This window comes from Poecilia latipinna, unplaced genomic scaffold (genome assembly GCF_001443285.1).
Source record: "Poecilia latipinna isolate Pla-1442-1.1 unplaced genomic scaffold, P_latipinna-1.0 Scaffold235, whole genome shotgun sequence".
In the NCBI taxonomy this organism is placed as follows: Eukaryota; Metazoa; Chordata; class Actinopteri; order Cyprinodontiformes; family Poeciliidae; genus Poecilia; species Poecilia latipinna.
In genome coordinates, this window is record NW_015112851.1 from 117,829 (window position 1) to 141,698 (window position 23,870).

The 23,870-nt window shown below is 37.9% G+C and overlaps 2 protein-coding genes and 1 long non-coding RNA gene across 3 annotated transcripts in view; 2 read left to right on the top strand and 1 right to left on the bottom strand.

Moving 5' to 3' along the window:
• The window catches only part of rims4 (regulating synaptic membrane exocytosis 4), a 45,671-nt gene extending 34,035 nt beyond the window's left edge, over positions 1-11,636 (top strand). Inside the window, exons 3-5 of the mRNA XM_015032244.1 lie at positions 1,505-1,626; positions 2,737-2,876; positions 5,425-11,636. Coding sequence (XP_014887730.1) covers positions 1,505-1,626; positions 2,737-2,876; positions 5,425-5,643 — 481 coding nt within the window. The 3' untranslated portion in view covers positions 5,644-11,636. The remainder of the gene's footprint in view (positions 1-1,504; positions 1,627-2,736; positions 2,877-5,424) is intronic.
• Positions 11,637-14,581: 2,945 nt separating this feature from the next.
• abraa (actin binding Rho activating protein a) lies at positions 14,582-20,256 on the bottom strand. Its single transcript, XM_015032249.1, has 2 exons — positions 19,246-20,256; positions 14,582-16,054 (listed from the first exon to the last, which is right to left on the bottom strand). The coding sequence occupies exons 1-2, from the start codon at positions 19,885-19,887 to the stop codon at positions 15,617-15,619; spliced, it is 1,080 nt and encodes a 359-aa protein (XP_014887735.1). The 5' UTR covers positions 19,888-20,256; the 3' UTR covers positions 14,582-15,616.
• Positions 20,257-20,346: 90 nt separating this feature from the next.
• LOC106947335 (uncharacterized) overlaps positions 20,347-23,870 on the top strand; it is a 9,274-nt gene continuing 5,750 nt past the window's right edge. The window contains exon 1 of the long non-coding RNA XR_001424963.1: positions 20,347-20,561. This is a non-coding gene — a long non-coding RNA (uncharacterized LOC106947335). The remainder of the gene's footprint in view (positions 20,562-23,870) is intronic.

Consider the following 23,870-nt stretch of genomic DNA (forward strand, 5'->3'; position numbering starts at 1 on the left):
CTCTCTAGTCTCTCTAGTCTCTCTAGTCTCTCTAGTCTCTCCAGTCTCTCTAGTCTCCCTAGTCTCTCCAGTCTCTCCAGTCTCTCCAGTCTCCCTAGTCTCTCCAGTCTCTCTAGTCTCTCCTGTCTCTCTAGTCTCTCTAGTCTCTCGAGTCGTTTTCAGTCCATTCCAGGTTATTTGTGTCAAATTTAGCTCAGAATTCAGACAAATCCTTCTTCATCTCTAGTTTTCTAGCAGAAACTTGAAGGTTTGGCATTAAAACGGTTCATGACTTCATCTACCTTGACAAAGTTACCTATGAAGAAAATTAACCCGATGTTTTGCATGCTGATTTTTATTTTTATTTGAATCACAAAGACTTAGCATTTTCACAGGGACTGTGCAGACTTTTTATGTTTGCTGTATTTTTAATCTCTTAGTGTGAAGTTTGGAACGAAGTGATAAATCATGAAGTGAGAAATAATGCTGTGTACCGTGAGGCCTTCAGTTTTTTTATGTTTTTGAATTGAAGGATGAATTGAATCTCCTGGAAATTAAAAAGCTAAGGCTTATTTTCTAATAAAACACATTTAGTGGTTGCTAAAATTGCTGTCGTTCAGAGTTCTGTCATAAATATGAGCTGCAGTATAGTTATATATTTCCTGTAGGGGGTGCGTTTCACGCAGACTGTCCTCAGCAGCAGTGTTTTACTGTAAGTGGGTCAGCTTCCTCGCTGGCAGTCAGACGGCGTCCTTGGACCAACAACAGTTACACTCACTGGACCGGTTCCACTCCCAACCTTCTGTCCACTTCAGCATTATATAATGTCAGAGGACTCAAAATAACTGGGAGATCATCTGCGCTCAGTCACTTACAAAGGAATATTTGTCCCTTTGAGCCGTTTTGCCACAATTATTCATAACGGACAGAATGATAATTTTATCACAAATCAAAAAAAGCTGTAATGTTGAACTGGAAGTAAAGAAACTTTCATTAACAGAATCAAATTAAGTTAAAATGTTTCTGACTGAAGAACTGCTAAAGTTTCTGTATTTTCCTTCTTTCATGTCAAAAATTCAAATCAAATGTTTGAATTGCAAGCAGTTATAAACTGGTTCAATCAATCAATCAATCAATCAATCAATCAATCAATCAATCAATCAATCAATCAATCAATCAATCAATCGTGGTTATTTGTACAGCACATTTCGGCAGCAAGGCGTTTCAAGGTGTTTTACATAAAAACACAAAATCTCACATTTATAAAGAAAACACCAAACAGTCACAACATGACAAACTTTCCATTTTGATCGGTGCCTTCACTGAAATCATCAGATATGTTGGTAAATGTTCATTTATTATGGTTCAAAGGGAACTCTGCACAGGTTTCTAGATTTAAAGGAGCTCAGTGTTTTCTGGAGGTTTGTTCCAGAAACACTTTCATTACGTTAGCTTGATGAGTCATGAAATCTTAAACATATTAACCTTCTGAGCATCACCTTCACTTGGACCCCGAATAATGAACTTCTGTTATTATTCGTGCAGGCGATGTAGAAATCGGCCTGACGGAGAGAAACGGGGGTCTGGAAGTAGAAGTTGTTCAAGCGAGAGGACTCACCATGAAACCAGGCTCAAAGGGACCTCCAGGTAACGTTAGCATGACCGCTGGATCAAACAAATAAAACCTGCTTTTCCCAGGACTTACATGGGAACCATCACACACTGGACTGAGGATGTTCCAATAACCAACCTGCTTGACTTTTATTTCTGCCATATTGAGGACAAGGACGATTCTACACAAATAAATCAAAAGCAGCAGCAGCTGCACACAGAGCAGCCTGCAGGGTAGGCTAAAAGGGGGAAACAATTTTTCATAGTTTTGGGAGTTTGCACACAGAGCAGAGAAAGCTAAATGCACCAAACAGGAACAGAGTGACTCAGAGGTTTTTCACCCAGGAGGTTTAACAGCTTCGTTCAACTTGGGCTCTAAACTTTCTGCTGCCGATCATTTTGAGTCATGTTTAAAGTTACTGTACTTGTCATTATGCTTGAAGGAAAGCTGTAATATTTGTGTTGAACTAAACCTGTTTCAAAAGACAAAAAGTATGAAATCAGATTGTATTTAGTGGCTGGACATGTTTAAATGGAATAATAACTTAATTTAAATCATGAATAGCTGCTGTTTGTTCTTTTCATCATGTTTAATGTTGGATTAAATATTGATTTATTTAATAATCAAATCAACTGATAAATCATCTCCCCAACTTTCCTACCCATTAAACCTTGAACAGTTTAGTCATTATTATTTAGTTATTTTAAGTTGTGCAGACACTTTACTGTGACTACAAATAAACTTTTCACTTGTTAAATAACAAACATAATTCTGATTTTATGATGTTACAACAGTTTTTTGCCTCATCAGCTTTTAAACATAACATGATATTTTTAGTAGCATCCTTCGTGTCGTATCTTTGCAACACTTTGACATCAGAATTAGCCTGATTTGTTTTCTTCTGCTGAAAAATGCCTTTTATTATTCAGGAGAATAATACAAGATATTTATGAGTAACTCATCTTATGCCACAGTTTCCCCCAAACCACAGACAGCTGGGGATTGTTCTTCCCTTTTCTGAGTTGCCAAATGTTTTTCAGAACTTCCTTAAGGCGAACCAGAAGTCTCTCTGCGAATTATCTCCTGGAAAAAAGAAAAAAAAAAGACAAATTTGTTGCTCAATTTTCTCTTTCCTCATCTTCCAGCGGCATACATCAAAGTTTACCTCCTGGAGAACGGAGTCTGTGTGGCCAAGAAGAAGACCAAAGCAGTGAGGAAGTCTCTGGATCCTCTCTACAATCAGGTCCTGGTCTTTTCTGAAAGCCCACAGGGGAAAGTGGTGCAGGTAAGAACCCACAGAAAGGAACAACAACATTTAAAATATCTTAAATGGAAGCTCTGACAACGACCAAATCTTGTTTCCAACTGAACTTGAGTTCAATGTTATTTTCTTCATTATTAATACAAATCTAAGATGCATGATTCATACTTTTGTCAGCATGCTTGGGCAAAAGGTCAATCACAATTGAAAAAAAAAATGTAGAGGAAAAAAATTAAAAATGACATTTTCATCCATAAACTCTGAGTCCTAAAATCTTCCACAGAGAGCCGCTTTAAAACACGAGCTGGACCTTTTCTAAAACAATGTGACCTGAAGAACCGCTGGCTCTGTGAGCTCATTTTATTTTCAGCTTCAACAATTAAAAAAATAAAATCACAAACAACCAACTCAGACAGAGACGGATTATTTCTGCACTTCAGTTTTTCCTCCTCTGCTCTTCTCTATCTGCAATATTCCTTTCTTCAGACTTTGGCATTATGTTTTAGTCATGTTCTTTTTTTCCCGGTTTCCATACTCCGTGTTTCATAATGTCTTCATGCTAGCTCAGTGCACGCCCCACGTGAACACGGTTTCACCCTGGGTGTTGGTGCCAGGCCTGCTCAGTCAGAAGCCCAGGGAACCAGTGATGTGTTGGCGGAGAGGCCTGCAGCTCTGCCTCCAGCTGCTCTCCTGCTCCTGTCACCGGCTAATTAGCCGCTAAACGCCTCCCTCTTAATTATCTGCTGTCTGTGCCGCTGTCCTCCGAGTTTCATCAAACTCATTCACCCTGGATAATGAAAATCGCTGAAATCAGCAGCACTTTTCAATTTGTCATTTCCCAATTTAGCAAATCGCAGAGCTGCTTAAGACTACACGGAAAATCTATTTAAAAAGCTGCTTTAATTGCCTCTGTGACAGAGCCAGTTTTATTTGTCAGTTCGGATAAAACACATTGCGTAACAAACAAGCATGCTGTAAATTTTACATTTAGTGAGCACTTTTTGAAAGTTTAGAATGTTTTCTCACAAATTTGTTAACTGAAAGTAATTCCAGGAGGAACTGAGACACTTGTTTGCCTTTTTTCAAAACCGATTGATAAAAATTGAACATTTTTCACCACAAGTGTTTTCCTTAAAGTGCAGAAAACTGCAGTGGTTGAAATAAGACAATAGAAACCAAAGGTTAGGAACAAGAGAATCATTTCTTACAGTTCTGACTCAGAGTCTCGGAGGAAATCATTCGCAGACGTTTGGTATTCTGTGATGCAGGGAGACACTGGACCTCCACATGAGGCGACGTATGCGCTGATGGATATTGATTATTTTGTCCACCGCCTGAGAAGAACTGCGGCTGTCTGAGTTGAGCCCCGATGTTATCAGGATGTCAGGGGACAGAGGACACCAAATGCACAAATAAACAGCGCTCAGCCTGCCTTGTGCTACAAAAAGAAATGCTCTGGGCCGTGCTCACACACCTGCATACATCTATCTACTGAGCTTGGATTTAAATTTGACACCAAGTTGTGAGTTTGGTTCCAAAATCTCGTCCACAACATCATGAAGTGACGCATTGATTTTACTGATCTGCAGCTTTTTGTTTTGTTTCACAGTGCAAAGTAAAGCCAGAGTATTAGTAAAAGACAAATGCTCTTTATTGACTATGCATTTCACATGAACCATAAATTATCATCTGCAGGGATTTATTAAGTGCATCAGTTTTAATACAAACTAAGTTTCAGTCTGAATTTAAGCATATATAACACTGTGGAAGAGCCATGATGCCTCGTCCTGCAGATTTGTTAACGTCTTTGTGGTGACAAGATTAATTTATCATAAATACTTTAGAGCTCTAATAAAACCAAAGAATGTGTCCAATGTGAAACTTATTCCAGTCTTTTCTAATGAAATTTGCTTCTTTTGAAACTATAATGATTGAGTTAAAATGTGAAAATACTGGCCAACGTCCAGCTCCACGTACGTCATGAATCTGAATATCGTCTCTGTTTAATTTGGCAGCAACATTTTATTTAGAGTTTTTAGCTTTTTCAAGCCATGGGATCCAAGACAAGGTGTTTGAGAAATTAAATTTAATTTAGGAGATTTTTATTTCTGGGAAAAGATATATGACACTTAGGGATGCACTGATATGAAAATCTGGACTGCTATTGATATCCAATATCTGATATAAATATTTGTGTTGCGGTTGTTAAATTTCATTACTGTTTAAAAACCTTCAGAAAAAACCCAACCAGAAACAGATAAAACTGAATATTGGTTGTTTATATCGATCCAGGTTTATTTATTGGACCGATAAGTTAGAAAATGACAGATATCGACTGATACTGATGTTGGCACCGATATATTGTGCATCCCTAATAACACTTGTACCCAACTGACACTTTCCAAGACCCTTTGTTTTTCAAAAACACTGATGGATGTCTCCTGATCAGGCCGGCTGTGCTGGTCACTTCCTGTACCAAACCAAACCAAACCAAACCAAAACAAAACAAACCAAAACGTTAACAGATTGACAACAATCAGCCTTTTTATCCCCATTTGTTTCTCGCCTTCAGGTCATTGTTTGGGGAAACTACGGACGAATGGACCGTAAAAGCTTCATGGGCGTAGCTCGAATCCTATTGGAGGAGCTTGACCTGAGCACCATGGTGATTGGCTGGTACAAGTTGTTCCCTACCTCCTCCATGGTGGACCCGACCATGGCGCCACTGATCCGCCACTCATCTCAGATGTCTCTGGAGAGCACCATTGGACCATGTTGTGAGAGATCCTAAGACTCAGGAAGGAAACTGTGGAGTTTCCTGTCGCTCAGATTAAACTGAGTCTGAAGAAACGTTTTTAAACCCTGTAGCTCTGCGCCTGGCTCAGCTGGTCACCACTTCACCTGCACCAGGAACAAGTTAAGATTCACAAGTCTGGGGAACGATCAGAACTGATAAATGACTGTGCTAACCAGCCGGTTGTCCTGCATTCATTTGAAATATATAATAGTTTGGAAGCAGATTGTGTCCCATGACTCTTGGGAACCGCATTTCTTTTATTGTTGTAACTGACCATCCCTCAGACTCTAAGGGAGATTTCTCTGCCTTCAGATGTCTTTGATGGAAGGAGAAACCAAACCCTCCTTAATGAGGATACTTCAAAGCAGAGCTCGGATGCTGACATTGATCACATCCTATTGGGACTCGGCGGCTCCGTTTGCTGCAGCTGCCCGCCTCCTCTGCAGCCTACATCCAACTCTCATTCCCAGGGCTGCTTGTTGTCTTTCTACGTCCTCACCGTAATGTTTGAGAAACCAGTTCCTATCGATGGATGTGTATGCAGCAGGACTAAAAACACTAAGGTCTAAGTTATTTGTTGCGACATACCAGGAGATACTGGGTCCAACCAAATGAGCTGTTTTTGTGTTTTTTTTCTCTGCGTTCCACATTGGTTGAATGATGTTCAACTCCATGAAACATGTGGGCGATCCCAACATGGCTGACAGCTGTTGTAGCTTCTGGAAGGATCTGGATCTTAGCCTGAAGTTAGGGATGACGCTGCTGCTGGTTTCTGTGCACACAGTTCGTTAGAGCCTCACATCGCAGCATTTAGCTGGCTCACCTGTGGACCTACGTTACAGGGCTAATCCTTCTCAGTCCCCAAAAACTGTTTGCAACCTGCTAATGTTCACCAGTTACTAACTCACATGACATTTAAAGCACTTTTCAGTCTATTCAGTTGATGTTGTGTTGATTTTAAAGAGAAATATACATCCTTGCCTATTATAAAAAAGTGACAAAGTCAATTTATTCTAACTAGGGTTTCAAAAATAAAGGTGGCAAAGATTTATTTTTTGTAAATTGTGAATTATAAACGTCCTCCAGATTCTGTCCTGGTGCGAAAACTGAGAACTGCAGCGAAGAACCCCTAAATTAAATGAAATTGTATGCATGCAGTCTATTCTACAGGATTATGATTTTAATATAAAGTGGCTAATGTTAAATGCATGACATTAGCACATTTAAATTTTGCTGAGGCCTTACAGGGAACAGAATGTACCCAGCATGAAGCAGCCAGGTGTATTCTGGGTCTAAAGTAACAAATGTTTGTTCTTTATTTATTATTTCTGCTCTGCTTTGGTTCGTTTTCGCCTCCTCATGCAGATCACACTGAATGCAGCGGCCGCTATCACTGGAAAAAACAAGAAAAGTTCAATCTTGGTTGCTGTAAAGAGCAAACAGCTGCCTGTGAACCTGGCAGCTGCAGCAGCTCTTCAGATAGATTTCTAACATTCCTCTAGTCTTTTTTAAGCTTTGGTGAATAACAGTTTCTGTTGTGCCAATTTCTACCAGCACGTGTCTTCTTCCTCTTCCTCAGTTACCTTGTGGCATGTGCCATTGTGAGGGAGACAGCAGAAAAACCCAGCAGCATTCAGGCTGCGCAGAGAAGCGTCGCTTTCATTCTAAATTAAAGCCCTGATCCACTGAAAGCCAAGCCACCTGGTGATTAGCCATGCTTCGACTGAAAACCGGAGGGAGGAAGAGAGGGAGGAAGAGGAGAGAGAGAAAGAGAGCATGAAATCTTCTTTGCACCATCCAAACAAAGGATCTGTCTGGAATGACGTCAGGTGTTACAGACTTCAAAAGAGGACGGAGAAATGGGATGAACGTAAAGGGAACACAATGTGCACACTGTAGAGAAATTTTATTAGAGCAAAAACCATTTATTTGGGCACTTTAAGATCCATAATGTCTCCTTTCTGTGTACATATGACCACTGGTTGTGTCTTTTGGTGTGAGCCAAAGTGAATCTGTCATGACTTTGTTGATAAATGTTGAAACACAAGTGGAAGGAGGTGATGATATCTTTGGTAGATTCTTTTTCTGAGACTGTAGCAGTAGCTGGTAGCATCTGCATGACAGGTTAACATTTCTACTATTAGCACAAAACTTGATAAGATTTAACATGAGCTACACAGAGGTCACGGTTTGAACTGAGGAACATTCCTATGTAGCACTTTTATCCTTTCTTTCTTAAGATGTTTTGTTTCAGCTGCTTTCTGTTAAAAAATAAAACTAACTCATCAAGACTTTTTAATCTTCTTGTTGGTTAGAAGCAAAATTTTGAAATAAAATCCGTTTGGTTGCCGTAATCACTGGATGAATTCCTCTAATTCAAATCATTTTTTGTAAAAGTGGCCTCTGCTTTGCCGGTAGCATCGTTCCAAGCAAATTCCTTTCACTCTGTGAAGCAATAAAGCATCCAGTTCATGCATAACAAAAACACAAGTTATGATTTCATCACCAATGTATCAGTTCTACTGTCTGAAAAGCCATTCATGTTCTCCAGTGGGATGTTCATGCTTTACATGTCTGTGGAAGGTTTTGACACAAAACACACTTTGCAAAACCCAACAACTAAACATTATTGTACATTTAATTATGTTTAAACTCTCAATGGAAATGCCTCTAAAATGCTGTGCATGTAAACATTTTAGGAGATTTCTTTTAGCCCAGAAATCACTGCTCTGATTGGTCAACCTCTCAGTGGGTCTCAGCTCTGAAGGAATCGATTGATTTCAGGCCAGAAGCACTCTGGGTTGAATCCTCTACTCTCATTTGGTGGAAACACAAAAAGAGTTTCATCTTTGAAGACAATAAGCAGATAATCACTAAGCCTGAAAAGTGAAAGGTGTTGTGTTGCCAGCTATAATTACTGATTTGTCTGGAGAGAAGGAGATGAAGACACCAGCTCTCCTTCAGCTCAGACAGGGGAAGTTTGATGGATATTTAATATAATAGTTCATATTAACTAAATTATGACCACCTTGTCAAGCTTTGCAATAGCTCTTTGCTCACCGTTGTCCAAAACTGTTGATGCATGTGCAACACGAGTGATTGTTTTCTGATAAACCCCTTCAATCTGTTTTCAGACTGGATAAAAATCAGCAGCAGTGTAGAAATACACGACGCAGTCGGATGATCTTTGGAGATTATTGGTGGCTCTCCTCATGATGATCACAAACATTTTGCAGCAGCTTTGAACATACAACAAGCCTGGAGATAAAGGTTTATTGTCATAATGCTGGCAGCTGAAGTTACATGTTTAAGACCAGACAGCACCTGATTTACTACTTTACCCATTTCCAACATATTCCAAGGAGAGCATCAACCAGTGGAAAACTTTAAAAAATGTATTTTATCTTATGGATGGTTTCACAAAACGACAAATATCCCTAACATTAAGAATTAACTGATGGCTGGGAACAAAATACATAACAGCAGCTATTTCTGAACTTTAGGACATGTTAGTAAATCTGTATGAATCTAAAATAGACATATTTATATTTACATGAAATAACTGCAGACTGTGACCCAGGGAATGTCAAGGTTATGATATATTGAGAACTAATATCCTAAGTGATCCACAAAAGGAAACAAACTTCTGCATTCCCGACTTTAACTTTAGAAATAAAGTCAGATGCTTTTCCTGTTAGCTCAAAGCTAGTCCTGTACCCGACGGAAATGTCCCGCTGCTTCATAGCTCTGTAGATTTAGCTGAAATAAGGCCTAATGAGAGTCAAACTTGTAAAGATTCTTCCTGTCATTTACTCCAACTAACATGCATTCATTGGGCATTAGGTGAAACGTTGGTTAGCTTTACTTGATTGTAAAACCTTAATAGCCGGTTTGTATTGTGTCTGAAATGTTTATGTGCTAAAAACCTGAAGGAAACAAAATGTACATCTGCACCACTGACAGAGTCAAAGCCAGTTAGAAGTGATTGTTCTTTAAAAGCTGCTTCGGGTTGTTTTGTCACTTTAAGGTCTAATGGATGAGCTACTGAAATGAAATGTCGCAGTTAGCATACGTCTCACCAAAACGTTACGGTTTCCCTTTGATTCTGTCACTTGAATGTTAAAATGTAAACTTTATCAATTGTAATGTAAATAGAGGCCTTAACACACATGACACACATTTTGTCAGGGCTAAGGACAAAGAATTGTCATATTATCGTATCCAAACAACACAAAACAAGAAAAAATATACATATGGTATCAACAGTTCAACCCATGACCAGTAGAATAGAAACTATGGAGGTTATTATTTTCATGTGTTTCAAACAACTTTTCCAGACTGACACTTTGACCAAGGTGAACTGCACTTTATTATTATTATTATTATTATTATTATTATTATTATTATTATTATTAGTTTGTTAAGACATTTTTGAGGCCTGTTGAAAGCAGAGGACTCTCTCCATCTATAAGAACGTTTCTGCTTCCTGCTGTTTTCTGTTTGGTTGCAGTTCTGCAAAACTCAGTAAAATACACTAAATATCTCATGTTAAATATTTTAACTTTGTGTCAAACTGATCTCAGTCGTTTCGATGTGACGCTTTTTCATGTTGGCATTTTTAGTTCCAACTGATTTTATGTCCAAATTATTCCAACCAACACAGAATTTCAAGACATTGTAACTGTTACTAGCTATTAATAAATTATAATATTTTGTATTTTAGTAATGATGAATAACTATAATTGGTTAAATCAACGATTACTTTTTAAGGATAGTTTGATGTATTGGCAATTACATTGTTACAGAAATATACAGAAATAATTCACAACAGTTTTAAATCATGAGAGAGAAAACATTCAGACTGAATTGTTTAGGGAAACGTCTGGTGGAAATGTGTCTGTTTTTTGCAGAAAATGCACCTAAGACTTGAACTGGCTTTAAAGTTGAACAAACATTGCTCATGAAAATGTTTTTCTCGTCAAGCAACAAGAAATTTAATTATGTTTTTTCATGTTTTGAGTGGCAGTGTGTCATTTTGAAAGATCATTTTGGTGAAGGAGTGGGAGGATAAGAGGGTTGATACAACACCAAACGCTGGCTGGTGGAAGATTTCCTCTGCTCTGCTGCTGTGCAGACGCAGCGGTTATTAAACTATACCCTCCATCTTCTCTAGCAATACTCATAAAAACGTTCCCCCTCATGCCATCTGGAGCATCCTCCCATCTGATGTGTCCCACATAAGCACGAGCGAAAACATTTTCAGGCTGTCTTACTCTGCTGAGAATCAAAGATGAAATCATTTTTCATCTATTTTCGTCACATTTTGCTGTCTTTGTGATTCATCCCCTCTGTACTGCTCTTACGATACGAAGCCATAATATTTCCATTCACAGCCTTAAATTTTAAATTTCCAAACATTTCTTCCTTCCGCTCCATATATATATACATACTGGAAGGAGATGTTTTGGTTTTTGGGAGGTGTCATAAGGTTCTGCAGGCCTTTATGTTGTTAGAAACATGTGTGAGCAGCTGTGAAAGCAAAGCTGATTATAAATCTGCTTTCCTCCGTCTAGAGCATTTACCCAGGGATAGTTTGCCAAGTATGTGTCTGTTTTAAGCCTCACCTGTCTGTAGTTTCTGATGTTAAATATCTTCACTGGATACAGTTTCCGTTTGAAAATCCTGTTCCCTTTTTTTAGCTTCACTTGATCAACACCAACAAATGTTTGCATAAACCTGGTGTTAGCGCAGCGCTAAGCAGCAGAAGCATGTGTGCATCGCTTTTATTTATTGCTCATGTTTTGGCACCTTGAGGACTGATTTGTTATCAGGGCAGGAAAACGATGATGTAACTTTAGTTTTAATCACTGCATTTAGATTCTGGCTATATTTGCAGATTTTCTGACAAACTGTTCGGTTGTTGAGTAAATGCACAATTTGGTGTACTGGTATTCTAATCCAGCTGTCAATAAAATAGTTTAACTCCATTCCTGTCTGCTGTTTATTGTGTTGAATTTGTGACAGTTATTTAATGTCATATCAGAGTTGGGTAGCAACTGGTTCCGTTTAATTGAACAACTTTTTTGAAAAAAAAAAAAAAAAAAAATTTCTTGGCCTCATTTTGTTGGTTTTTTTTTGTTACTTTTAAGAATTATTCTCATTTTCATCCTCAAAATACCAACATTTCCTTTTAACTTTATATTTTGGTTCGTCTGATAATAATTTGATCTGTTAGTCAGTACTTGAATAGACTTTTTTAGAAATACTTTTCTACTCTTGTGTAATTTCTTGGGCAGCTATTTTTGCTTTTACTTGAGTATAAATATGTTGAAGTAGTTCTGACTTGACTACAATCTATGGGTACTCTGCCCACCTCAGTGTATAACGCATCAGGGAGCTTATTTTCTCTTACAGTAACTATTTTCACAAATTAAATTCTGACCTGTCAAAACTTGAAGATGCCACTGGATCTGATTTCCACTCATTCCATCAGAGCGGCTCCCTCCCTCCGTCTGCCTTTGTGGCAGATGTTTGGACTCCCTGGTGGCCAAACCGATCAGCTAGTATTAACGTCTCTCTTATCACACACACACACACACACACACACACACACACACACACAGCAGTAGCGTGACAGGAAGCCAGGTCGCTCTATAGCACACAGGACTGGAATGAACATGCGCAGCCTGACAGACAGAGGACACGCTCACACCGTAAGTTCAAGTGCAAGCGTGACTTGCATGCACAAAAGACAGAAAGATAAATTCACACAGAGGAATTGGACTAAGCAACAGGAGGCCCTCTAATGGAGCAAAGGCAAATTGAAACATAAATCATTTCCTCCACAGGAGAAATTACATCTTCAAACAACACCACATAGCCGTAGCCGAGCGCAGCTCCTTCTGCACGTAGGAAGGAGCTGCGCTCACACTGAGCCGCTCTGCTTCATCACTGCCTGCTTTTCTTGCAGCCTGCTGTGGATAAAAAAGCTTTATTTCACATAAAGAAAGGGGAAATTTGAAAGTTTTTTAAATGTATTTCTCTAGTGACTACTAACCTTTGGTTTTCTAGTATTCAGATCTACTTAATTAATTTCAATTGTAAATATTTTACTTTTATGGATTTTGGTGAGAAAAAAAAATCTGTAAATAAATCAGCTGAGATGTATTTGTAATGATAATTTCCATTGCAAATAAAATAAAAGCAGCAAAGGTCAAATAAAGTCTTTGATTTGACTTTCAGTAGAGAAGGCATTGTAGTGATGAAAGATGGATTTTTCCATCAGAATCTGGACGGAGCATTTTAACATCAGAGGGTTTCCTGCAGCATCAAACAGAACTTAAAGGTTCTGCAGTAAACTTCTAGAAAACTGAACATCACAGGCTTTAAAGGCAACAACATATTCTTCCATTTGAACCACAATATAAGTAATAATTAACGCAGCTGGAGTGTCATATTAGTATTTAAATATTATTTTTGGGTAAAATCAATACTTTCACCTGTTACACAATAGCTGAAGCCTGTTGAATATGGTCAGTGAGCTAAAGCAGAGATTCCCAGACATTTCCAAAACCTCCACAAAGCACTGACCTCTGACCCCCTTCACAGACAATGCTGCAAAACAGGTGTTGCAAAACACATTGCTGTAAAACACATTGTTTATTCACTATTCAATAATTATGGCAGTCATTTAGCATAACTGATGCATTATACTGTCTGATTTTAAATGGCAGCCTGCAATCTGAAAAACACCGAGTCCTCCTCTATTTGTAAGACGGTTTGTCATTAATCAAAACTGGGTAACAAATGGGGGTTAACTCTGGACTGAAGTGTGTGGAATAAGCTGCACTTTTGAATTAAAGGATCTAAAGGAATAGAAATAAGTATATTGTCCAGAATGATAAAGAAAATAACATTGACAACGATTATTTTAAAGAAGGATAAGATCTGGTGTTGTTTGGAAATGTTTAATAAATCAGAACAGATAAGATACAAGTAAGTGGACTAAACTTCATAAAGTGCCATTCAACAAAGTATTTTAACGTCACTGATATATTGAAAAAGTTAGCTAACTTTTTCAATATATAAACATTATTTGCCAGTATCTATCTTGTATTGTAAATCTACTAATACATATACAATCCATTCCTAACATTTCTGTATATTCTGTATAATCTGCATAATCTGTATATGTGCATATAGCTCCCATATTTTTATCTAGATTATATTTATACTGAACATTTTATTTTTATAACCACCTTTGTACACCTGTAAATACATATTTATACCCTGTATAGCACTTTTGGATAGATGCAAACTACATTTCATCACTTTGTACTTGTGGCGGTGCAATGACAAAAAGTTGAATTCTATTCTAAAATAACAATCACAGTAGTTACTTCGGGCCAATTTAGTCACGTAGGAAACACTTCTGGGTTGTTTAGAAACTAGTTTCTGGCTGCCAAGTCAAGAAATTCTGCTCGTGAACATTACGTTACTATTTTCTTTCATTTTTACCTGTGAAAGGTGATGCCAGTGGATCCAGTTTGTTCTGTAAAACTATTGAAACAAGTCTATGCAGCACATGAATCAGGGACCTCCGGAAGCTCTACTGCCACATTCAAGATGGCGGCGATGAAACGTAGAACTCAGTGCTCAATGAGGCTCCCACATATTCATGTCTATGATTTTACCACATCAGTTTTAGCCACATATGAGCCACTGAAGATTTTCGTCATACTACCGGTAAGAATTTAAAACTGCTTCAACCCCTGGCTGGAAGTTTGATGATGCAGAAATTTATTTACTACCACATAACACCAAACACAACATGTGACATATGACCTTTCACAATAAATATACGTTTTTTTAAAGTTCCTTCTGTAAGAAGACTTCCACACTTTCACTTTGAAAGAAGAAAATTGTTCACACATTTAAAATATTTCAAGTTAAAGTTTTACTCAACTTTAGACCGTTCTCAGAGTGGATGTACTAAATCTAAACATTAAGTAAAACATTTCAATTTACAACTATTTTAAATCATGTGGCAAAAATATTTAAGATTCCTTTTACTGTTTGTCAGAAATCTGGTTGCTGTTTAGATCCAGCATGTAAGTTCAGGGAGATTTGCTGCATTGATTCACTGCTGTAAACACACAAAATGTAAAATATTTATTTATAAAACAATTTAACACAATAGTTTAAGTTAGCCTCTTCAACCTACATTAATCTGTTTTTGTTAAATACATTCACAAAATATGAAATGTTCATCTAATCCTATTCAAAATACACTAAACATTTTTAATGTGTTTTTCATAATTAAAATCTGTCGCTAAAAAGGATTTATTTTTGATATATCTTTACTATTAGCTCTTTTACTGTATGCTCTTTTTGATAGCACATTCAGTTTTCTTGTTTTGTTTCAGACAAAATATGTTTAAACATCAGAAAAAAAACTTTCACTTCTTACTCCTTTCCCAACAGAAAAGTCGTGGTAAACAAATTATTTTGTTCTTGGTTATGAATGTTTTTCTCTGTCCCACTGATTGCTTGTTCTCTTGTTTTTAAAACCTGTTTGAAATAAAATAAATAAGTAAAACATTGACTCAATGTGATTTCTTTACACATCGTTTGTCATGAAGTTCTGCTTCTTCAGCTGCAATCAGAGTAAAGTCACAGCATAACTGGCATATTGTTGGATTTCCAAGTCCTCTAGCATGTAACATAGTTAGCAAGGCCCACATAGTTAGCATGCTAAAGATAGCTACCCTTCATCTCAGCATTTATATGAGAACTAATGAGGCACAGGGAAATGTGTGTGTGTGTGTAGGTGTGTTTCCAGCTAAAGAAACTGGTCTGTATGTTGTTCAGTCTTGTATCTCTGTACTCCGTCTGTTTACTATGTTTGAACTCTATAAATGCATTATTTATGTTTCATGAAAGAGCTGAATAATCAGCTTTTCTGTCCTCAGTCTCCCAGTGTGATAATAACATCGTCATCCTGTCCTTTCCACAGCATTTCCCCCTCAAAGTCCAGCATCTTGTGTTTGCGGCAGCGCAGAAGAATCCCCACCACTTTGTCTGAAATCTTCACGTAGCGGTCGAAGAGTCTTCCAAAGCTGATGATAGTCCGACCCTCCTTGTCTTTGAAGCCCATGTCCTTGATGATCCAGACCATTTCCTCCATCTCTCTGTGGATGTGTTTGTGGGCCCGGTCTCCTCTCTCAGCGGTTTTGGAGCCGTCTTTGGGCCGACCGTAGCCAGAATCCCCTTTGCGGAGACGCTGGGACATCGCAAAGTCGTAGTCAAACTCCTCGCTGAAGGGGTTGAGCTTCTGGCCCTCCATGTGCTGCTCGGACCACTGCTGCCAGCGGCTTTTGATGTCACCCATGGAGGCAATCTTAATCTGCAGATAAAAAGTAGAGTTAAAACAATACATAAAACAGACCACAAAGTAAACATATTTATAAAGACAGTCATGAAGCTTATAAGTCAAAATTAGACTTTTCTCTCGTTGTGTTTCTGTTACAAATGTGCACAAAATTGTGTCAATATTCCACTAATGTAAAAAAAATAAATAAATAAGAAACAAAAAAATCCTACATGAATAAGTTTTTTCACTAGATAAGTCTTTAAAAACATTAAAAACATGATCCTCCAACTACTTCCTGTTGTCTTCTTCTTGGTTTTCAGCAGCAGTAACATCCGACTGTCTGTCATGTGACTTGTGATCTGAAAAATGGCTTCCATTCCAGTTCCACTGCAAATAATACAATTTCTACACATCCAAAAATAACACTCCATTCTAGCAACAAAACATTTGACCAAAATGTTGTGGTAAAATATATATTTTTTAAATCAGTGTTTCCATTAAGAAAACAGATTTTTGAAATGTCAGTTTGCTCAATTATTATACCATAAGTGGAAATGCAGCTTCTGTCTGTGATCAGTTTTGGTTTTTACACAAAAACTGATAATTTTTTCCTCCTTTCAATGTGTGGAAAACTTTGGCATCAACCATTTTCCATTGACTTGTCACAGTTATAATTTGAGATTAATGACCTTTAGTCTTGAAATAAACTCCAGTTCACTCCTTGAAATAGATATCCAGCTTGACATTTGCCTTGACGTTCACTTGCATACTGTGAAGTTTTGGAAAATGTTTTCTGAGTAAACCAAAATGCTCGGAACTACATGTTGCAATCTTTGGAAAATCTCTGGTCCTGTGAAGGTGATCATGCTGATTAATGCATGATTGCAATTAATAATTGCGTAATAAACACAATATACATTTAAAAAAGTAGAGCATACACTCATCCACATTAGATTAAGTATTTTCAATAATATTAAGAGACTTTTTTAGCATTCAGACATATCTAAGTCTTCTCTTTCTTTTCTTCCTCATCTTGTGGTAAGTTGAGATTTAAAGGTGTTTCAGCTGTTTTACAGTTTTCTGGAAGTTTGTTCCAGATTTGTGATGCATAGAAACTGAATGCTGCTTCTCCTCGTTTGGTTCTGGTTCTGGTTCTGGATGCAGAGCAGAACCAGAACCAGAAGATCTGAGGGGTCTAGACGGTTGGTACAGCAACAACAGATCTTTAATGTATTGTGGTGCTAAACCGTTCAGTGATTTATAAACTAACAACAGTATTTTAAAGTCTATCCTCTGAGCTACAGGGAGCCAGTGTAGGGCCTTTAAAACTGGTGTTATGTGCTCTATCTTCCTGGTTTTAGTGAGAACACGAGCAGCAGCATCTGGATGAGCTGCAGCTGTTTGATTGATTTATTAGTCAGACCTGTGAAGACGCTGCTGCAGGAATCAATGCGGCTGAAGATAAACGCATGGATGAGTTTCTCTAGATCGTGCTGAGACATTAGTCCTCTAATCCTGGAGATGTTCTTCAGGTGATAGAATGTCGACTTTGTGACTGTCTTAATGTGGCTCTGAAGGTTCAGGTCAGAGTCCATCACTACTCCCAGGTTTCGGGCCTGATCGCTGGTTTTCAGTTGTAATAACTGAAGCTGGACTTTTTAAAAGCATGAGTAAACGTCTGTATAAATTATATGGTTTGCAGCAGTTGCAGCTCTTTTTTTATTAGAGCTAATTTATGAATGTTAATATTGAGTTCTCAGCCTTATTGCATGTTCATTTTTTATAAATAAAATGAAAAGGGTTTAAAATAACATTTATTATCAGTGGGATCAGTTAGGTTGTGATCCTGTAAATAAAGAGGAGTTTAGATTAAATCTTCCCAGTTTCATTTGTGTCACCAAATAGAAAATGTAACTTCCTCATATATTTTTTTTCAAAGTGTGTGTCTGTGTGTGATTTTTTTACAACCCTGTCCTCCAAAGATCTCTCTGCTCTGTTTTGCTCTGGCTGTTCCACCTGAAGGTCATCAGGTTGGAAAACACGTTGCAGAATGTGACTATATTTATTGACATATATTCCATTGCACAGCAGGTGCAGCGTGTGTGTGTGTGTGTGTGTGTGTGTGTGTGTGTGTGTGTGTGTGTGTTTTTACAACCCGGACGTTGTCCCTGGTGACTTCTTGGATTTGTCACAGGGGCCCATCAGTTCCTCAGCCTTTTATGGCAGACATGTTAGTATTAGACTTATGCAACTGTTGTTCTGTTTGCCGTCCGAGGAGGAGTTGAATTTCTTCAGGTCACTTTAAGGTCTGTGCTCACGCTGTGTGTGTGGCACATGTCGTAATAAGGCTTTTATTTTTTTCTGCATCTGATTCAGACATCAGACACATTTATTGTTCGGGAAACTTTCCATTCCTCTTATGGAAAAAAAGTTTATCGTTGAATAAGAATCTAATGAAATAAAACTTGTTTAAGCTTCTCAATCAAAGCCTGTTATAGGAACAGGATGCATGTTAAACATCCACCCAAAGTTAAACACAACTGAACTGCAACCAGTGGAATATTTTCTTTAAATGATAAACAGATGAAGAATCAACTTGAAAACTATTTTCAATAAAAGATTTTCAGCATTTCTCAAGCAGATGTAATTTGTGGTAAGGGAAGTAATTATAAATGTACTTATATTTTGGACTGGAAATAATAATAAACAAATGAAAAAATATTATTTTCATCCCCACTATCCATCTGTTCGAATGGAGATGCCAAAGCAGCTTCAGCAGTAATCAGATCTCATTTGTTCAGGTCATCACTGCTAAAGGTGCAGATATGAGTATCACATTTAGAACCTAAAAGTTGATATTCTGACATGGTTTTAATCATATTTGTTCTGTTTGTTTACATGTAAGAAATCTGTACTCCACACAAAACTTTGTTTAAACTATTGGACTATTCAACAAAATAAGCAAATAACTCAAGTTTACTCATAATTCTTAACCATGTTTTTATGTTGTATTATTTAATAGTTCCTGGAGAAACTAATTTCTGATTTTTAAACTGAGTCAGTGACAGACAAAAACTGCTGAATGAATAAGAATGAAGGAGGCTCAAAAAGCTCAAACAATCTGAACATGTAAGATTATCTGTTGATTTTTCTGGGCACCTTTACGATCCTCACAGATGTTTTGCATGTCCTATTTGTTTATGTCTGTGCTTTAAGCTCTTTACCTTTGGCCTGTTGGCTCGTGTTTTAACTAGGCCTTCACTTTGTTCGGCCTTGGAGTCGCTGTTGTCGCTGAGTCCGCCGTCCTCTCCCAGTCCGCTGTCCTCTGTGTCCACGCTGCTGCTTCTGGAGCTCAGTTTCTTCTCCTGGAGCATCATCTTCCTGTCCTGGATGTTCCCACCTTGTCCTGCTGCTTCCGCGCTCTGCAGCGCCCTCATCTGACGGCGGCGTGTTGGCGACTCGTTGCCCAGAAACGGCTTGCTCTCTTCGGGACCGGACTCCATTTTGTCACGGATTTCGTTTATGACGTTGTTGCTGCTACACTCGCTGCGTTTCAGCTGGACAGTCTTGGTGACGGAGCAGGTCCGGATTTTGTTTTCTTTGCTATCGCCGGGATCTGCTTTGATTACTCTTGGAGTAACGCTGAGTTTTACCACGTGGCTTTGGTCTTTCTTGCTTTCCTCCTCTACAGATGAAGGCATCCAGCCAGTTGGGATTGAATCTTGTTTGCCTGCATGTTCGCTGGCCCATCCTTGCCAACTCTTGGCCAAGTTCGCCACCATTGCAGCACATTTGATTTTGCGTACAGCCCGTTTAAATGGCTGCGGTTCCTGCGGTGAAACGGTGGCGGTGTCTCCTCTACTCATTCTGACACGATGATTTCCAAATATTTGTGTTTAATCAATATTTCTCTTAAATAAAGTCTTGTAATTACTGTTGCTGTTTCTTCCAGTGACTATGTAAAACAATTTCCAACAAGAAATTAGCACAATACGATTGGCTTGAAGTGCTATCGAAATGTTGAAATCAAAGTTTGCAAAAGGTTTTCTCCTGCTGAGAAAGTGAACAATTAAAAAAAAAGTTTCCAATCTCAAAATTTGAACAAAACTTTGCTGTCGATCTTGGCGGCTGCTCAGCCTTTAAAAGCCTCCACAGATCCCTGCAGAAACATTCAGAGCCTTCTGGATCCTGTGGCGGGTCAGTGGGTGAGCTGCTGGTGTGAAGGGTGCACAGCATTGCTTCTAATCTGCTGAAGCCCCCCTGGCACCACCACCACCTTTAAATAGGAAACGGTCGTAAAGGAAGTGATGCAGCCTCCATGTGAGACATAAAAGTCCGGTGTCAACATTCTTGTTGCTGACAGACACACACACACACACACACACACACACACACACACACACACACACACACACACACACACACACACAGTTACTGAGGAGTGGAATTTCTCCCACTGGAGTTCAGGGAACAGGTGTCCAGTGGTTTTAGTAACTCCCTGATTTCTGTCCTTATGCATCAATAGGATGAATCACAAACTGTCTGTCCTGTGAGTTAACCTGCTATACACAACAGCATGACATAACCTGCGTTCAGCTGTACTCTGATTATTTAGGGACATGATCTCACACATGATACACGTTTAGTTGAACTAGATGTGCTGTGTGAATTCCTAACTTGTTGGTCACATGCATAGAAAGCAGGACGAATGTTCCTCTACATGTCTATGCATGTACAGCAGAGGCTATTTCAGTCTGTGTATTCATACTTAGGTGATCATTAGTCAGCCGTATCGTTATGATACGTTATGACACTCTGACACCAATCATATGGTGTCAGAGTGTCTAGTACAAGTAAAGATTTTATCATTTGTTGGCTGGAATTTCCAAATATTAACTTTGCTCAAAAGGTAAGCAGTCAATTTGAAGACCAAGCTAAAATACAGTAAGTATTAAAAATATTACTCACATCCTTAAAACATCAAGTTTAACTTTTGTAGAAGAAGGAAAAGAAAGAAGGAGGAGGAGAGTGTCTAATGTTGGATAGACTAAGAAATAGTTCCCTCCTGGTATCAAGATGTTGATCTGGAGACTTAAATATCTCAGTAAAGAGAATTTGATCATTTTGCACACATTTAGGTCATGCACTTTGCGATAATATTTGATTAATTACTTTTATTGTATGCAAAACATTTCTGCAGGTCAGAAGTCGGAAGTATTTCCTGTTAATGTTTTTCAACCCTGATCATGAGGACACACAGTTTCCCTGCTGCAGCACATAAAAATTCAATTGATCACTGATAAATACTTTTTACTGATCTGCAGTTATATGGATGAAGTGTGTTAAAGCAGGGAAACATCTGAACATATGCAGGGCAGTGTGACTGGAGCAGCAGAGAAGGAAACATTGTTTTACAGCATAAAATATGATCGTAAACATGGAAACAACTCTGCAATGCAAAGCAATGAACGTCAATTTTTCAGAGCATTTCCACAGTGATTTACTCTAATAGAGTTTGATTGTTATCATTACTGCAACTTTTTATGATTAAGATAAAAAAATAACAACCCAGGATTGTAATAATAAATCGTAATACTCTGTAAAAAAATGACTTTTTTATTCAGTGATGAACATGGTGTATCCAGAGATTAGAGTTTAAAACAATTTAATAAGATTGAACGAGATAACCAAATAGGCTAATAGATATTTACAGTCCATAAAAAGACCATTAACTGCTTATCGCTTAGCAGAATCACATTATGATCCTGGTAATTTGATAAGACAAAAATAGAAATCAAGCAGCGCATGTTGAGAATTATTCCTTTGTTCAGATTTGACTTCCCTGAAACATTTTCCAATGAAATATGAAGCTGAATTTGTCTTCTGAGAGTCTAGAGACAAAAATACCCGAATAAGGGGCCACATTGTTGTCATATCAGGTCTCTGACATGTGTGTGTGTGTGTGTGTGTGTGTGTGTGTGTGTGTGTGTGTGTGTGTGTGTGTGTGTACTGTATGCCAGCGTTGGGTTTCCAGCCTCACACCAGCTGCTGCTTCACGTGCACGCTGCTGCTGCATGCTGCGCGCTGCAGGCTTCAACAGGAATAGATACGGCTGGCATTAGGAAGCCATGAGAAAGGTGTGAGAACACCGTCTAATGACTGGAGTCTTTCTGCTTGAGTTAACCAAAGAAGAAGCTTTTTATGTATGCAGATTGTGTCTGGCTGAATAATAATAACCCAACACACTTTGATGAGAAAACGTTGCGTTACTTTGATAAAGTTTGTTAGCAAGTGAAGAAACAGAGAGGCGAGAGTTACCAGACGTTAATTTTACTAGCTTAATTTTATCTTGTTCTAATAGATTCAATGTAAAAACATAACTAAACATGATTGCAAAATAAGGTTTGCATAATATTTTAGTATTTTTTTTGCCTGAAATGACCAGAATCAAAGCCAAGTATAAACAGTATAAAATAAAATTGGAAGAATTAACAGAAACATAAGTTAGTTTAACACATCAATTTGTCTGTTTAGCTTTTCCTTGAATATATTTCTACAAATAACATCAGTTTTAACACATCTTTGCCTTCTTTCAGCTTATTCCAGACAGTTTTCTCCTAGTCTGGTGTATCTCAGTGTAAAAAGCGGGCCAGGTGGGACATAACCGGGTCTCCAGAGAAACGGTTACTTATCTCACACAGATGTTTGGGAGTTCGAGTCAATTTTGAATTTTTTCCTCTATCAAAACAAACTTTCATGTCAGAGTTCAACAACCACAGTGAGGCTATTTTGAATAACCCACATTTTATCAACCTGTCACACTGCTTTATTAAAGATCATATCAAGAAAAGCTGAATGTTGTTGTCCCTACTGTATGAACGAAAAACAAGAAAAGGAAACTGTAATTGTTTTTCATGACCTGTGGTTCTGCTAATCTCACACTGCCAGGCCTCTGTGTGGTCACACTCATAATGATAAGCTGCTGGTTTACTGAAATACCATAAAAATTATGGCAGAGGCAAATTGTACTTTAAAAGGATCATTACTCAAATGGAGTTTTCAAAGAAAGATATATTTGAAGCTAAGAGCAAAGCCTGAGTTTATGAGCCGGACTCACACACTTAATCTCTCATCTTCTCCCTGCAGAAAGTGAAATTTTCTTTAAATTAACTTGTGACTGAATCTATTTTACGACCACATTGCAGTACATTAACTGATGTTTATTATAGGTATATATCACATCCCAAAAATATATAATGGAATGAGAACAGAATATAAAATAATCTTGCATATATAATCTGCCATTTTGTGGCAGAGTTACAGCGCCACCAATTGGCCCGGCATACCTGCTACAGCTAGGAGCTAAAAGGCTAACGGTCGTCGGATGTTGCCTTTTCACTAACTGACTGTGTTCAAACTGTCCTGCTGTTTATTACACAGCGCACTGTGTTCAGTTTCTCTACTTATATTCAATGTGTGCTGAAATATTGAAGAGATTCTTAAGAGATTATTTACTAAAACAATATTTAAACATTTAAAATCGGTGTTCAGTTGAAACAGTAATTATGGCCCAAAGTAAGCTGAAAACTGTAATATAAAAAGTGAGGTGTGAGATTGTGACTAAATGAATGAGCATTTTGCACAACACTACTATTTTGCAAAACAATTTGTGTATATTTTTCAGAGATTATACACAGTATATTTTGTTCAAATTAACGTTCAAGTACATTTATGAATCTCATTTTAAATATGTGTCAAATTTTCCAGTGGAAAGTGAAACATTTTCGTAGGCTTTCTTTATTGTCATTGAATAATTGGGAAAAACTTTAACTCCATACTCTGCGAACCA

Coding starts and splice junctions, on each gene's coding strand:
- abraa (XM_015032249.1), bottom strand. CDS start 19,887: ATGAGTAGAGGAGACACCGCCACCGTTTCACCGCAGGAACCGCAGCCA. Junction 16,055..19,245: donor CACGAGCCAACAGGCCAAAG/GTAAAGAGCTTA, acceptor TTTTATCTGCAG/ATTAAGATTGCCTCCATGGG.